This window comes from Trichoplusia ni, chromosome 10 (genome assembly GCF_003590095.1).
Source record: "Trichoplusia ni isolate ovarian cell line Hi5 chromosome 10, tn1, whole genome shotgun sequence".
Lineage (NCBI taxonomy): Eukaryota > Metazoa > Arthropoda > Insecta > Lepidoptera > Noctuidae > Trichoplusia > Trichoplusia ni.
The window spans coordinates 3,236,238-3,250,764 of NC_039487.1; the positions used below are offsets into that span (position 1 = coordinate 3,236,238).

At 32.9% G+C, this 14,527-nt stretch overlaps 1 protein-coding gene across 2 annotated transcripts in view; it reads right to left on the bottom strand.

The window, feature by feature from the left end:
• Positions 1 to 14,527, bottom strand: part of LOC113498250 (organic cation transporter protein-like) — a 52,060-nt gene that overhangs the window by 17,890 nt on the left and 19,643 nt on the right. The window contains exon 1 of one of the 2 annotated variants that reach the window (XM_026878194.1): positions 10,744 to 10,818. The exons of the other annotated variant lie outside the window; for it this stretch is intronic. Within the exon in view, the coding sequence (XP_026733995.1) occupies positions 10,744 to 10,816 (73 nt within the window). The 5' untranslated portion in view covers positions 10,817 to 10,818. Of the gene's footprint in view, positions 1 to 10,743; positions 10,819 to 14,527 lie in introns of those variants that run through there. 2 annotated transcript variants of the gene reach the window in all.

The window sequence follows — 14,527 nt, forward strand, 5'->3', positions numbered from 1 at the left end:
AGACTATAACAACACGTCCACTATCGTCTTGATCTATCATAAAATAGGTTAAGGAGCATTGATCTCTCTTTCTTCACACCAGATAAGACTGCGCTTGATTGCAGATAAGGCGAATCAATTTAGCTGTTGTTTTAATTCATGTTTGTGCTGAACGTAATTGACACCAATGTTTACAAACATAATGATTTGCGCTTTTATAATGTGTTTCTTTTGTTTCATGATGTTGGTATATTATCTGCATAGTTTTATACAATTACTTTACTTAAATAATGTTATGTAAAGAACGGTTGTAATGTTGTAAAAATCTGTGAACCATCGATTTTTTTTCAGGATTTTCCTAATCTAATGCTGTCTACTGAAAAATTGTTTAATGCAAAAATATATATTTCAGAATTATAATTAACTAATTACGTATATTATTACATACATTTTACAGATTTTATTATATTTCATAAAACCAGACAAAGAAAAAATACAATGAAACTGAATGTTTAAAATATTCAAATAAGTGTATTATTAACAATTTAATTCTAAAATGTTGTGTGTTACACAGGTAGTGTTTAATACTTTTTTAATTTAAATAATTTAGTTCTATTTTATTTAACCAATAAAGTTTTAAATTGTGACTGACGCAGAATAATGATCTATAGATGAAAAGTACATACTTAAGCCCAATAAAGCTTGTTAAATAACTATTTTATATTATTACAGTTAAGTTAACAAGACAATATTTGCAAACAACGCTTGTCTTCATTCATACGCTAATAATGTAATGCTAAATAATGTGACCGTTACATGATAAAGAAGACAATTTATCATTTAATTTATGAATACACGTTTCGCATATAAAATTCATTTTATTATGAAGTAAAATAATCTTAACCAAAAATGAACAAATGGAACAACGCATTATTATATTTTTAGTTTTATTTAAGACAAGGTCATGTAGGAAGGAACATAGATAATAAAGGTGCAATTTAGCCAAAGTGGTCGGATAGTCTGCCTATTATTATACGGTGTTGCATCAATCTTGGAGTGAAGGGCGACACCTAGAGATTGCAGGTTGCACTGCGTGACAGGTGAACGGAACTTGCATCACAATGTTTAATAAACACGGTAATGTATGCTTTTATAATGTTAAATTGAACCATTCATAAAACTTGTTGACTGTTCTTTTATTTGCAGGACTTGTTCCCGAGAGATTTTGTTTCAATCCTATTTCATCTGCCTGTGTTTTTTTCGGTACAGAATTTGTCGCCCAAATGTAGCTTAAATATAAATACTTTGAACACATTTAAATTACAGATATGTAGGGTCAAAATATCGACGATATTTTAACGATTAATTTATCTAAGTGTATATTAAAAAATTTACTATTGCACTTTACGTAAAATACTCAATCAGTCCCCTTAATTTAGTGCGAATAAAAAATAAATTTTAATTCCCAGCTCCTACTTTAAAATACGTGAGAAAATAATTGAAAATCCAACCTACATAAAACTAACGCGAACGCACTAAAAATATAATAAAGCTAAACTATTAATTATAAATTATTCATTGGTATTTATACTTATGCTTAATAAAATTGATACATGCAAGGTAAGTTAATATCTGAAATTAAAATCTCAATACATAGCCCAATATATTGCTAATTTCCAGAAGGTTTAAATGTAATTCAATTGCATTTATTAACCTTTAATATCAGTTACGTATTTATTATCAACAATCAATATTATTGATTGATACGACTATTGACTTTCTCAAACTGGATAGAATACAATATGATAAGCAAGACGCATGTTTATGCTCAAGATACGAAATAATCCAAGCGGTTTAGTGTAAACATGTATGCTGTTATTACTATAACCAGACAAAGATAGTTCCTACAGACCAGCCAACTAAATGTCTCAGATTTTCACTGTACCTTTGATGGCGGCGTGGGGAGGGGAGGGGAGGGGGGATTGAGGGGAAAAAAAAATTGCAGTGGAAATGGAGTAAATCTGGTAAAAACAGGTAAGTATAAGGTACAGGTAGTATAATGTTATCACAATCACATGATTTTGGTTTTACGAGTGCATGCTTATTTTGTTTGTATTATTTTTTACTGTCACTTTTCTCACATTGTTATAAATGTCTGAAAAAACGTTTAGCGATAAAAATATTGTTGCTATGGCCATAATTATGATATCAATGGTTATGGACACGGATTCGGACGATGTGTTCTAGACTCACATCGATGACTTAGAAATTTTGATTAAGATATGTATGTATAATCCATAACTTAAGACGTTATGCAATTAATCGTATCGTTTATTTGCGCACTTTGACCTAAGCTCTTATCCCTTACAAATCTGCCAAGCAAAATATCGCGTTAGTCTGACTATCAGAATGACACGACATTTTTCTAAAAAAAAAAGTGCCTGCGCATCATGTGTGTGTTTAGTAAAACCGTGATTTACTAAAAACTAGCTTAATAAAAGTAGAATAAATGAATATAAAGACATAACAAAAGAGCATCGAACATTTTTGGCAAAGGTAAATCAGACTTTTTCGACTTCCATCCCTTCTAACCGTAGGTATGTTATTTGACTGAGGGCGTTCAGTTCAAAGCTTTATAATTTTTCCTTACAGCATTTCCGATTTTCACGTCTACGAACAACATGTCTAATGGATCAGTGATATGTATACGTTTCTTTTCCGATAATTATTTGTTAACACAATTTGTCTAGGGGATGTTTTTGCTGGTTTATCAACAAAATATAACACTGACATAAAATATCTAGGGAAGTAGGCGCGGAAGTATAGTACTTCCGTAGTATCCGTGTTTACACATGTAATACCGTATTGTAACCGGTTATCGGCTACCAGTTGCCATTGAATTGTCCTCTCGCTCTTTATAATACGTGATTTGAACTACGATGAACTTTGAGGAAGTGTTTACAATGAATAGTGTGAGATGTTAATGCTCGCGTACTGTTTAAAATAGCGACATTAGTTTTTAGTGCTTAACATCTCTTGGATGTAGAATAATTATGCTCTATCTGTAAGTCAAATCATCCACGTTCAGCAATCTACGCCGGCACTCAGGCCCAATACTAGCACTTCTAAGAAAAAATTTAGTCATATCATGACTGTGTAGGTAAAGCTATGTAAAAAATGAATTTAGAATAGAAAAAAGCAATGAAGTAATAGGCAAATGCGCTTGAATTATTCCTTGTAATACCTAACTCATGGTCGTAAAAAATAATTGTAACACGAGTTAGAGTGTACTTATGAGTTTAATTGCGTGAAGATTCTTAGCCTTGCAGTGAATCACGTATCTACTGTTGTTTGTAGTGCACTATTGTATAATATTATGTTATACTTACGAGTATATGTTGAACGTAGCCGACTTTATAATGACGGTAAAGGTTGGTGAAAAGTCCTTTTTCACCTGATTTCAAAAGAGAGAAGGAGATAGGTACTACGAGGAGCTCGTGGCTAAGCTATAACCGCATAAGTGATTCGATCACAGGTTAAGCTATGCTTGACGCGGTTGGTCCGTAGATGGGTGACCATCTTTGTCATAACGAGTTCCTCCGTGTTTCGGAAGGCACGTTAAATTGTGGGTCCCGGCTGTTATTCCTACATCTTTGACAGTCGTTACAGGTAGTCAGAAGCTTGAAAAAGTCTGACAGCCAGTCTAACCAAGGGGTATCGTGTTGCCCAGGTAACTGGGTTAAGGAGGTCAGATAGGCAGTCGCTCCTTGTAAAACACTGGTACTTAGCTGAAACCGGTTGGACTGGTAGCCGACCCCAACATAGTTGGGAAAAGGCTAGGCCAATGATGAGAAGGAGGTAGGTACTCAATTCGAAGATTTTTAATGTTTGTTACTGCATAAGTTAGGACTGGATGAACCAATTATAATGATTATTTTTAAATTTAACGAGAAAAAGCTGTCATTTGGTCAATTTTACCAGTCAGGCTTAGTAATTTTAGCTTTTATATTAGGTTATTAGTAGTTTAGGTGATTGTATATATAGATTATATTATACATATTTCTCTTCGTTAGGATACCAATTAAGTTATTTTACAGTGAACGTAAGATTACGTAGCAAATGTATCACATTACGATGCGTAAACTGCGGTTATATTAAAAAAAAACTGTGTTTTCAATTTACATTATCGCGGAACTAGATTTTTTACACATCATTTACTCTAACCCAAATGATCAAGACATTTATAGTAATCTTTTTTACTTGCAAATAAAACTAGTTCTTGAATTCATATAAAAGGTTTTTTATTGAATTATAACCGTGCGTTTGTTACTTATCAAAAGTAATGGTCTAATTATGCATACTAGCAAGACTTTAATAGGTGAGGGAGAGGGGACCGTGGTTGCGATTTTAACAAATATTATTAAACTGCTGAATTGATCTAAGTATTTACATAAGCAGGACCGATATTTAAAAATATTTGTTTGTTTTTAATCTCCCTAATGTAGTAGTAGCTACCTACATAATAAAACATTTTGAGCAAAATTTAATTGGAATAATAAAATATACTCTTAGAAAAGATTTATATTACAGTGAACAGGAAAATAACACATCACATCATTTCGCTTTACGCATTCTTAGGAACTTATTACTTTAAAAAAATCTTACAATATACCTACGTTGATAATTGTGGAACAAACCGCAGAAAAACAAAATTACTTCAACAATTCTCTTTTAAGCCGCCCTTACTTGTTAGCTTAACTGTAATGAGGCACTATTGATTAAAAAATAGATAAGTTCGACATAGCGTAAGTGACATGAACATACAAACGTATATTTGGATCAAAACATGGCCTAAATTACATTTTGGCCTTAATTTTGCCATAAAAAGAATTAATACACAAATAAATTGTTTTAATTTTCCTCACATTATGAGCATTTTAATTCGTACTACGCATTTGTCGCTTACATTTTAATTCCGATCCACGCTAAATACTTAATTTCAGCATATTAAGAGTACAATGACAAATACATTATTTTCTATGGCCACGACCGAATTGCGGCTATTGTAACTCAAAAACGTACATTTACTTTTAACTTACAAAACATTATTATTACAGATATTCGTGTTGTTGACAAGAAATTGTTGCAATGTTACCAGAATACCATTAATTTGCCGCTAAGCGAGCACTTATATGGAAAGTGCAATGCCTGCGCGTACTATTATGAAACATTTTGTTAGCAATCACAGTGTACAATGCAAAACTTGCATACTAACTTTATTGTCCTAACTTGGAATGAAACGACAGATGCAGATTCTAGATATTTAGTAGACTCAAGAAGCAGTTCTAAAGACTAGCAAGACGAGCATGATTCAGCAATTCCGTGATTCTGGTTTAAGCAGTAGAAGGTCCAAGGTGTTTTATGACTTTTTATATCTGGTTTGAAGTAGTTGAAATCGAATTAACTTTTAGGAGATCGGTCATGCGTCAATCCGAAATGCGAAACCGCTCTACGCATTTCTTTTATTATCTCTCTGTACAATAACGATATTGTGAATAATATAACTGACGATAATTCTCTCTAAATAAACTTGCACTTTTAATCATTGCTGTCCTTGTATAGTAAGTTCATTCATACTAAGTAATACAAAGTAGTAAAGGGCTAGGTTGGTATTTCAATCTATTCGGTCGAGCGAGTGCGTTGATCACAGCGGTCGGCGCTCGGCGCTCGTGCAATCAGTGTCTCGTATGCATCGCCGCAGACCCACAATACTAGTACCCCTGAAACCCAACCATTCGCTACATAACACTCTGTTGGCAAAACATTAATTTAACCCAAAAACTGTTTTATTAATCGATTACCTTTGACCGTGGGTTGTACATGTACTGAAGAAGGTACGACTGTTTACTAAATATAATTTACAGAAGTCATCACAAGTTTGGCAAATTCCAAACAATTCCACAAGAAATAAAAATGATGTGTAAAATAATGATAGTAAACCGCAAAGTAAATTGCGAACCTGTGAACATTGCCTTATGGAAATTATCGCACTACCTAATAACACTAATTAAATAGTTAGTTTGCTTGTTCACCGTAAGATCAACATTAAACCCAAATTTTTGGTAAGCAAACATTTCGTTGCACTTGAAATAACATGGTTACAAGGTAACACGTAAATCCCAAAATTTATCAAAGATATAAGTTATAAGACAAACAACATGTTTGCGGATCTTCTTAGATTTCCACGAGTTTAACCACATTTTTCTCACGTATGAAAAGTATAAAAAATTGGTTATTCACATAGGGCGCGTAATATAGGTACATACTTGAGGCAAGTTTGCAGAATTAGTAAGTAGTTGCCTAGCGACTAAGCTTGTTCCATTTTAACCTACTTACTTACTGCGATTTTCTTTACATAAATTTCTTGGGTATGAGTTCGAAATGATTAATGTTCAAATAATCACAGGAAATAAAAAAGTTCAAAGCACGATGGTAAGAGAGGGTTTTGTTTACATTAACTTTAACTGGAAATTTCATCAATATTGGTTCAGAAGTTACCAGGAAATGGTTAACGTAGGTGTAAAAATAAGACATTCTGACTCTGCTCTGGCTGGCTATTATAACCTTTCGACGTTTAATGCACAGAGAATTCGTTTTCAAGTTATAATAAACCATTTTTTATGTAATGTGTTAGGGCATTGACCATCTTTCAGTTAAAAGTTTTTGCAAACAAATCATCGTGCATAACCCGCAGACCCATAAAACATGCGTACCATTACAATTACATATTTTTTCCTAATTTTATAAGAGGAAACTACGATCATTAGGTGAACATTTGAATGCTGGTTAAAAATAAAAACGTTAATTATTCTGTTTTGCTAAATATACCTTTATTGCCTGTTCAAGAGATAAATTAATTAAGTCTAATTGTAGTAATAATTTGCACTTGTATGACAAGCCTACATGATGTAGGTAAACGTTTTCGGGTATTTTTTACAAAAAGTTATTACCGAAAATCAGCTTAGCGTAACATAAGCATAGATTACTTAAATACATCGTGAATTGGCATTATGAAATTAAACTGTTGACATCTGATCGTAACATTTAGAACACAATATCCGTGTAAACCCGGTGCAAATCAATGGTTTAATATTAAAATTACTTTTATTGAATAAATTTAACCATAACTCAAAATAATAGGAACTCCTTTGAAAGATCCTTTAGAAGATTCTGAGACTGAGTTGAATGATAGTCATCAGGTCTCAGAAAGTCGTGTGGTTCAGTGACAAATTAATAAATGGAAAAAGTTAAATCAATTACCTACATAGCTTTTTACACGTAGCTTCCTAATAATATTGAGAAATAGTATATTATATATCAGGTAAGTTAAAACATAAATGACAAACATAACAGTTAGATCTATACCATTTAAAGCTTTTAGCAAGGTTAGAAAGCAAGGCGCATATATAATTGCAAATATCCGGCTAATAGTATAAAACAATTACAAATATATTTCCAAAACATGCACTAGTTATAATTGAATTCTAATTGGAGTGAACCAAATTACATATCTAACAGTTTTTTAATTAAAACACCGATTTCCTTAATTAATCAATTTAGGATATTGAACTAACAAATGGGAATTCTAATTACGTCACGATTACTTTTACCCGACTGTCAATGAAAGGTTATGTTTATTGTTACTGACAAGCAAGTCCAGTAGTATTTTGATTTGATGTGCTGTGGAATTTGATGTGCTGTGGAGTTTGATGCGCTATTTCTTTTTCACAACTTAGGGACTAGTTAAGGCTGTTCAATTCGTACAGAGTGCTGTCTACTTTGCTTTGACGTTCAAAAAGCCTACTTCATTTTCTAACTTTAAGCAAATGGATTTTAATATAGGTATGTTCTGCTTAAAATGGCCCAAATCTGATCATTACCCAAAGAAAATTTATTTTAAGTTCGGACTTATTTTACGAGTAGATATTAGAAATTTTTTTCTCTTTAGTCAAGATATCTTGGAAGCGATTTACATTAGCAGAAGATAAATGTTTTCAAAATCAACTTACGTTCGGTGAAAACATCTGCTATTGAAAAATATTTTCTCCAAGATGATTAAATATTTTCATATTTGTAGTCTGTCTAGTCTATGATAATATATCTAAATACGAAATGAAAAAAAACAGTTGCAGCTTAACCATCAATTTTACAATTTTCTTTAGTTTCATTAGGTTATATTATAAGGAACTGCAAATTATTCCTAACAAAATGCAGTCATACTTTTTGCCATAGTTTGTCAAAACGGTGTTTTATTTTGACATGTTTTTTTAATAATATTTTTCATACAAAAAATTATAATTACATTGCTTTCAAATGCGTATCATACAAATCTTTAACTACATTTTAAGTAGGTATTGTTAAGAAATCGTTTTAGAAATGAAATATAGGACAATGTCATGAGAAAATATAGAAATAGATACAATATGATTGCAGGTAGCAGATTAGTAGTATTTTGTCAAATATTAAAATTTTAACATTTTATATTAGTGAGAATTTTAACGATCTTATATTAGTTTCTGTTTTTGTTGAAACGTTGTTGTTTCTTTTAAAATGATGCAGATTATAAAATAACTTTATGCTAATTCTACGAATGCAAGTATATTTAGCTGGTAATTTCTAGTAACAAACAAAATAGAAGAACACAAAAGAATAATTATCATGTGAGATCTATCTCTACTCATAAATTATTTTGAGTGTTGTGATTCGATCACAGGTTAAGCTATGCTTGACGCAGTTGGTCCGTAGGTGGGTGACCATCTTTGTCATAGCGAGTTCCTCCGTGTTTCGGAAGTGTGTAAAATGTAGTGTGTAGTAAATTGTGGGTCCCGGCTGTTATTCCTACATCTTTGACAGTCGTTACAGGTAGTCAAAAGCTTGAAAAGTCTGACAGCCAGTCTAACCAAGGGGTGTCGTGTTGCCCAGGTAACTGGGTTGAGGAGGTCAGATAGGCAGTCGCTCCTTGTAAAACACTGGTACTTAGCTGAAACCGGTAGGATTGGTAGCCGACCCCAAATAGTTGGGAAAAGGCTAGGCCGAACGTTGTCAATTTTATAATTGTCTCGTTGTCTGCATATGTTTAGTGTGTGGACAGTGCTCATAGGCCTTGGATAACAGGTGCACAATCATTGTCTATGTTTATCATTAAAAAAAAAGAATTACGATAGCTTGGAGTATATTGTCAAGTTCCAAACGCAGCAATAATTTATATTTAGAAACTACGTATATTAACCATGTTACACTTGTCAAGTAAACTTGATAACAAAAAATAGACAATTGTGCAGTTAAATTAAAACGTCTGAAATATAAAAGATTTTTAAAATAATTGGTATATGGTTTTGTGTCAAAATAAAGAAAAAATTTTTTATTTTTTAAAATCTTTCGTTATTTAGTACGTAGATTTACGAATTCCATTAATTGCGATAATAAAACCTTAAAAAGTATTTCTTTATTGCAAAAGGTTTGATACAAATCGACCTTTATAATAACGATTAATATAGGCCCTGAATATTTCAATTTGTTCAAAAATCTGGAACGTTTTTAATATTCGACTGCAAATGCAAGTGAATGTAAGCACTGCAAAATATTTGGCTTATTTTATTCTGCTTTTTAATTTAATTATCTTAAGTTATTTAATACAATTGCCAGCATAACCTTTATAATTTTGGGTAAAATTGGTGTCGCTTATTTTATTCTTATTAGCAATATTTGGTCAACTGTAGTCTGTAAGACCGTATTAACGTAAAAGTATCTACTAATCTATGATAATGCTTCTTGAAATAAAAGAAAACTTGTTCTTTATTTAAAAGTATGTATGAAGTAAACATAGTGTTATCTAAACCAGGTATCCTACTCATATCTAAAAGCAATACTGATGCGTTTGGGAGAGAGGGATAGCGCAATACGAGGTGTAGAGTGGCATCTCTCTTTCACACCCGCAACAAACTTCTTTAAGACGTAGCCCTTGGTTCCTATCCTAGTAAGTAGGTTGTTTTAGTGTTCCAGTCTGACAACTTTCGTTACTAACGCAGTATTGCATTTAGTTAACATTTTGATATCATACTAATTATAAAATGGTTTAGAAATTAACACATGTGTGAACAAATTTTCAATAAGATATTTTTTGTACTCGAGTATACTATATGTTATATATCACATCGACTTTAACTATTTGTCTACCTTCATCCTTAGACGTCTTTACAGTTGAGCAGAAAATACTATCGCAATTCGGTTCGTACATTGCACAGATCATTATGCTTGTCTTTTTTCTCACATACCATGATCTGCTAACATGAGCAACAGAGGGAACAATCGATTTATTTCTATTACGAAATCTTGAAGTCACAAATATCCGTTCAATTGTTTTACAATCACTTCATTCAATTTTCCTTGATTCGATGTTCAAATATTCCGTTATTATGAATTGTTACTTAAGGGTACGTGAGTATATTTAGAAACATTGACGTATTATCTGTATACCGGACAATTATGTTAATGTGGGTATTTTAACAAATTGAAGACGGACGGACATGACTGATCGATTCACACAACTTAAATAATTTCGTATTCATAAATTTATTCGAGTGTATTACTAGGAGTCATGAATGTAGGATACCTAAGAGTTGCTAGGTTATAGACAGGATAATTAGAAAACATGCTTATTATAGTGGTGTGTACATGTAATGTGGTCCTTATATCTATACTCACTCTTGAATAGACCCATCTTGAAACACTTTCTCATAATGTCAGGAAATGTGGTAACTTTATTTACGTCGCCCATATATGTATGACTAACACTTCCTTTTCAATTTTTAAAACAAACGAATTCAAGTTCAAACGTTTAACGTAAATTAAAACTAAAACAATTGTCTTTCGAAAATCTAAAAAACTAAAATTACGAAAACTCGTGAAAATATGTTGATTAACGTTCTCGTAGCCAGCCTGCTACGAGCTGATACATTATCAGACTGAAGCATCGTCGCGCGCGCAGCCGCCGCGCGACCGGCGCGGGCGCACGCCGATCTCATTGCCGCGCACCGTATAAATCACACACGAGGATTATCTTATTAAGCTTCGAACTATCACAAGAGCACTGTTGTGTGTAAATAAACATAAACCATATTAATTATAAACATTACGTACTCTTAATTAATGTCTGAAATGCAATAAAATGATGTATGTAGCACTGTAATTGATCATTAACGCGTATCAAACATTGAATGGTATAATTTATAGTGCAATCGTAGGGAACACACATACGTAGGTCACTAGGAAAGTTTTGAGGTATCGCTAAACTATCCAGAGCATAAGTATCAAACTGTTACCGCTAATAGCTTACCTTATTAGTAGCAGGTAGTAAATAAAAAAATAATTCTATCTACCCGTAATAATTTTTTAATAATTTTTAATTAAGACGAGATGGCAGAGTTAACGCGACGCGACTTTCGGGCAATAATGTTTTATAATTTCAAGCGAGGTTTGAGTGCTGATGATTGTGTTAGTGAATTAAAATTTGTATTTCAAGAAAAAGCACCATCCCGTAGCTCAGTGTATAGGTGGTACCAACAGTTCCAAAGAGGAGATTTTAGCTTGTCTGACGATTCTCGTCCCGGGCGGCCTACTGAAACTGTGTCTTTAGAAAACATAGCTGCTGTTAAGAAACTAATTGAAGTAGATAGACATATAACTTATAAACAAATAGAAGAGACCTTGAAGATTAGTGCACCGTCAATTCACAAAATTTTACACGATCATCTTAAAGTTACAAAAGTTTGTACGTTGTGGGTACCTCATCTGTTAACAGTTGCTCAAATGGAGTGTCGTAAAAACTGGTGTCAAAAAATGCTCAATATGTTCGATGGTGCAAAATCACCTTACGTGAATTCTATAGTAACAGGTGATGAATCTTGGCTTTACTATTACGATGTCAAATCTAAGTCTAAAAACAAGGTATGGATTTTTGAAGATGAGGAACAGCCAACCACCGTCAAACAGTCTCGATCCGTGAAAAAGAAAATGATCGTAGTCTTCTTCGGTAAAAGGGGCATAATAAAAACTATACGTCTTGATGAACAGAAAACTGTTACCGCAAAATGGTACACAGAAATTTGTTTACCTCAAGTGATTGAATCTCTCAAAAACCTACGACCCAACTCGCGTCTCGACACTTGGCGACTGCAACACGATAACGCACCTGCACATCGCGCTCAATTAACTCTAGATTTTTTAAGCAACACTGGGTTAATTTTACTTGAACACCCTCCCTACAGCCCCGACCTTGCACCCTGTGATTTTGGACTGTTCCCGATGATAAAGGATAAACTGAAAGGACGGAAGTATTCCAACGATGACGAATTAATTCAAGCGTGGGACTTAGCGTGTGAAGAAGTTTCTAAAGAAGTATGGCAGAAAATGTTTGATGATTGGTTTCGGCGTATGGAGAAATGTATAGCAGCCAACGGAAATTATTTTGAAAAAAAATGAAGTTCAGGTGCCAAATCTCAAAACTTTCCTAGTGACCTACGTATTTCATTAGCGTCTGGTAGGAATCATTGATTTAATGTCCATTCATCAATCTGATGTGTAAAGAAATAACAAAATAATTTTACATTTTAAAACTTCCCTGGTTTGGTTTTCTAATCAATATGTACTTTTATAAAGATGCACTGTCTTTACTTTTTGTATAGAAAAGGCAACATAGAAGCTGTGAAACGTTCCGTGAAGGTCGAATAAGTTAATTGAGGGGAAATGGTCGCTGTTACACTTGTTAAGTGATTGATTTGATATCCTGTCACAATGTCTGCTGGTTCTATTCAGTGTAGCGATGCTTTTCTACTTTGGCGACAATTCTTGTAGCCTTCCTTTCCACTAACGAAGAAGAACTGTTTGGAACCACCAACCAAAAAATGTTGTCATATTTATTTATGAGATCCAATAACAACCTATCAGAATTCATAATTTGCAAACTGTTTGCAGATTTTTTTTAACCGTAACTTACATGGGCTTGTTGTAGGGCCGGACAAATCTGAATACAGTTCTTAATGTATATTTTACCGATCGATATATTAATCAACTAGATATTAAATTTTACGATTTAATCACAAAAACATGTTAGATTTTTTTTGATCAATACATTTAAATGAAAAAGACGCACGTTCTGTACAGTTCGTCTGCAATGAATGCTTAATTTGTTTAATATCTCCATACGCGACGTCGAACAAAACACAAAGCGTTACAATTCGTCTCAAAGAGCCGTAAATGTACTGACTGTATAAATTACAATATTTTATATCTCAAGAGTCGGGTTTTAACTAATATTTTATCTTACAGTAACATCAGATCTACGATTTCCTCCTAACCTTGTGTAAAGATAACATGAGATGAGATAGTTATCACAAATTCGAGCGTTGTCAATATTTATATTGCGAGGATTCGCTAATGTCTTGACATAACTTACGTGGAGGGATTCACTTTTATGTTAAACACCGAACTCAATTGAAAGCAAATCAATACTTGAAAGATGAGTAGCAGTATATAAGTACAAAAGACATGACCATTATTTTTCTTTTTTGAGTGAAATTGTGTATTTTCGTCGTAAGTTTCTTTATTCTATTAAAAGTGATATACATATGAGGACGGAGGCATCAAGATTTTACTCTAAGCCTAAGTGTTTATCCAAAATGTCATGTTCAGTTCACACTTGGTCAGTGACCGCGACAGCTTAGTTGGTAAACCAACGTCTCAGGTTCGAAACCTGTCTAAAGCCGGCTGTAAGGTTTGATTTTTTAATTGTATTATTTGTATTAAGAGTTATTTTTGTAGAGTTATTATTAAAAATACTACAGATGAACCGGAGCTGAAACACGGTGATAAATGTTTTTCCTTGTCTCTTTGCAAAGAGGTATTTGTCTCACAATAGGTCATTTACAGTCTGGTTATTTCGTCTTTGTAAACATAATGGTAAACATTTACACTCCTTGAAAAGTGGGTAATTCTTTATAATCATAATCTTTTTATATCTTTATGGCATTTATTTTATTCTGGTTATAAAGTGTTACCAACCTTACCTCAGATTTGTTATGTGCATGTGCACACTTTCCTTGAATGCGATCTTATTAAGAAAAAATGTTTTGTTCTGTTCCGTCCCGTCATGCCACTTGCCCATAGTAATTAATTAAAGGTCACCTTTGATTGCTCTCTATGGCGGATTGTACTTTGCCTCCGTTTGGCAAAGATGGTCTTAAGTAAAGATTATATAGTCATTTAGACCAATGATTTCATAATGAATCAGCCTCACGAAATTTAATGTATGACAACATAGTGTAGGTTTGTAAAGCAAGTATACCGGTAGGTATAGTAAAACGTATTTGCTAAAGACTTTGCAGATAAATGAAATAGTTGTAGTAAAAAAAGTGACGTAAAAATTTATCGAATTTTGCCGTGAAAGTATTCTACGGACAAGGTTTAATACCGCGGCTGTCGTATTGTCAGT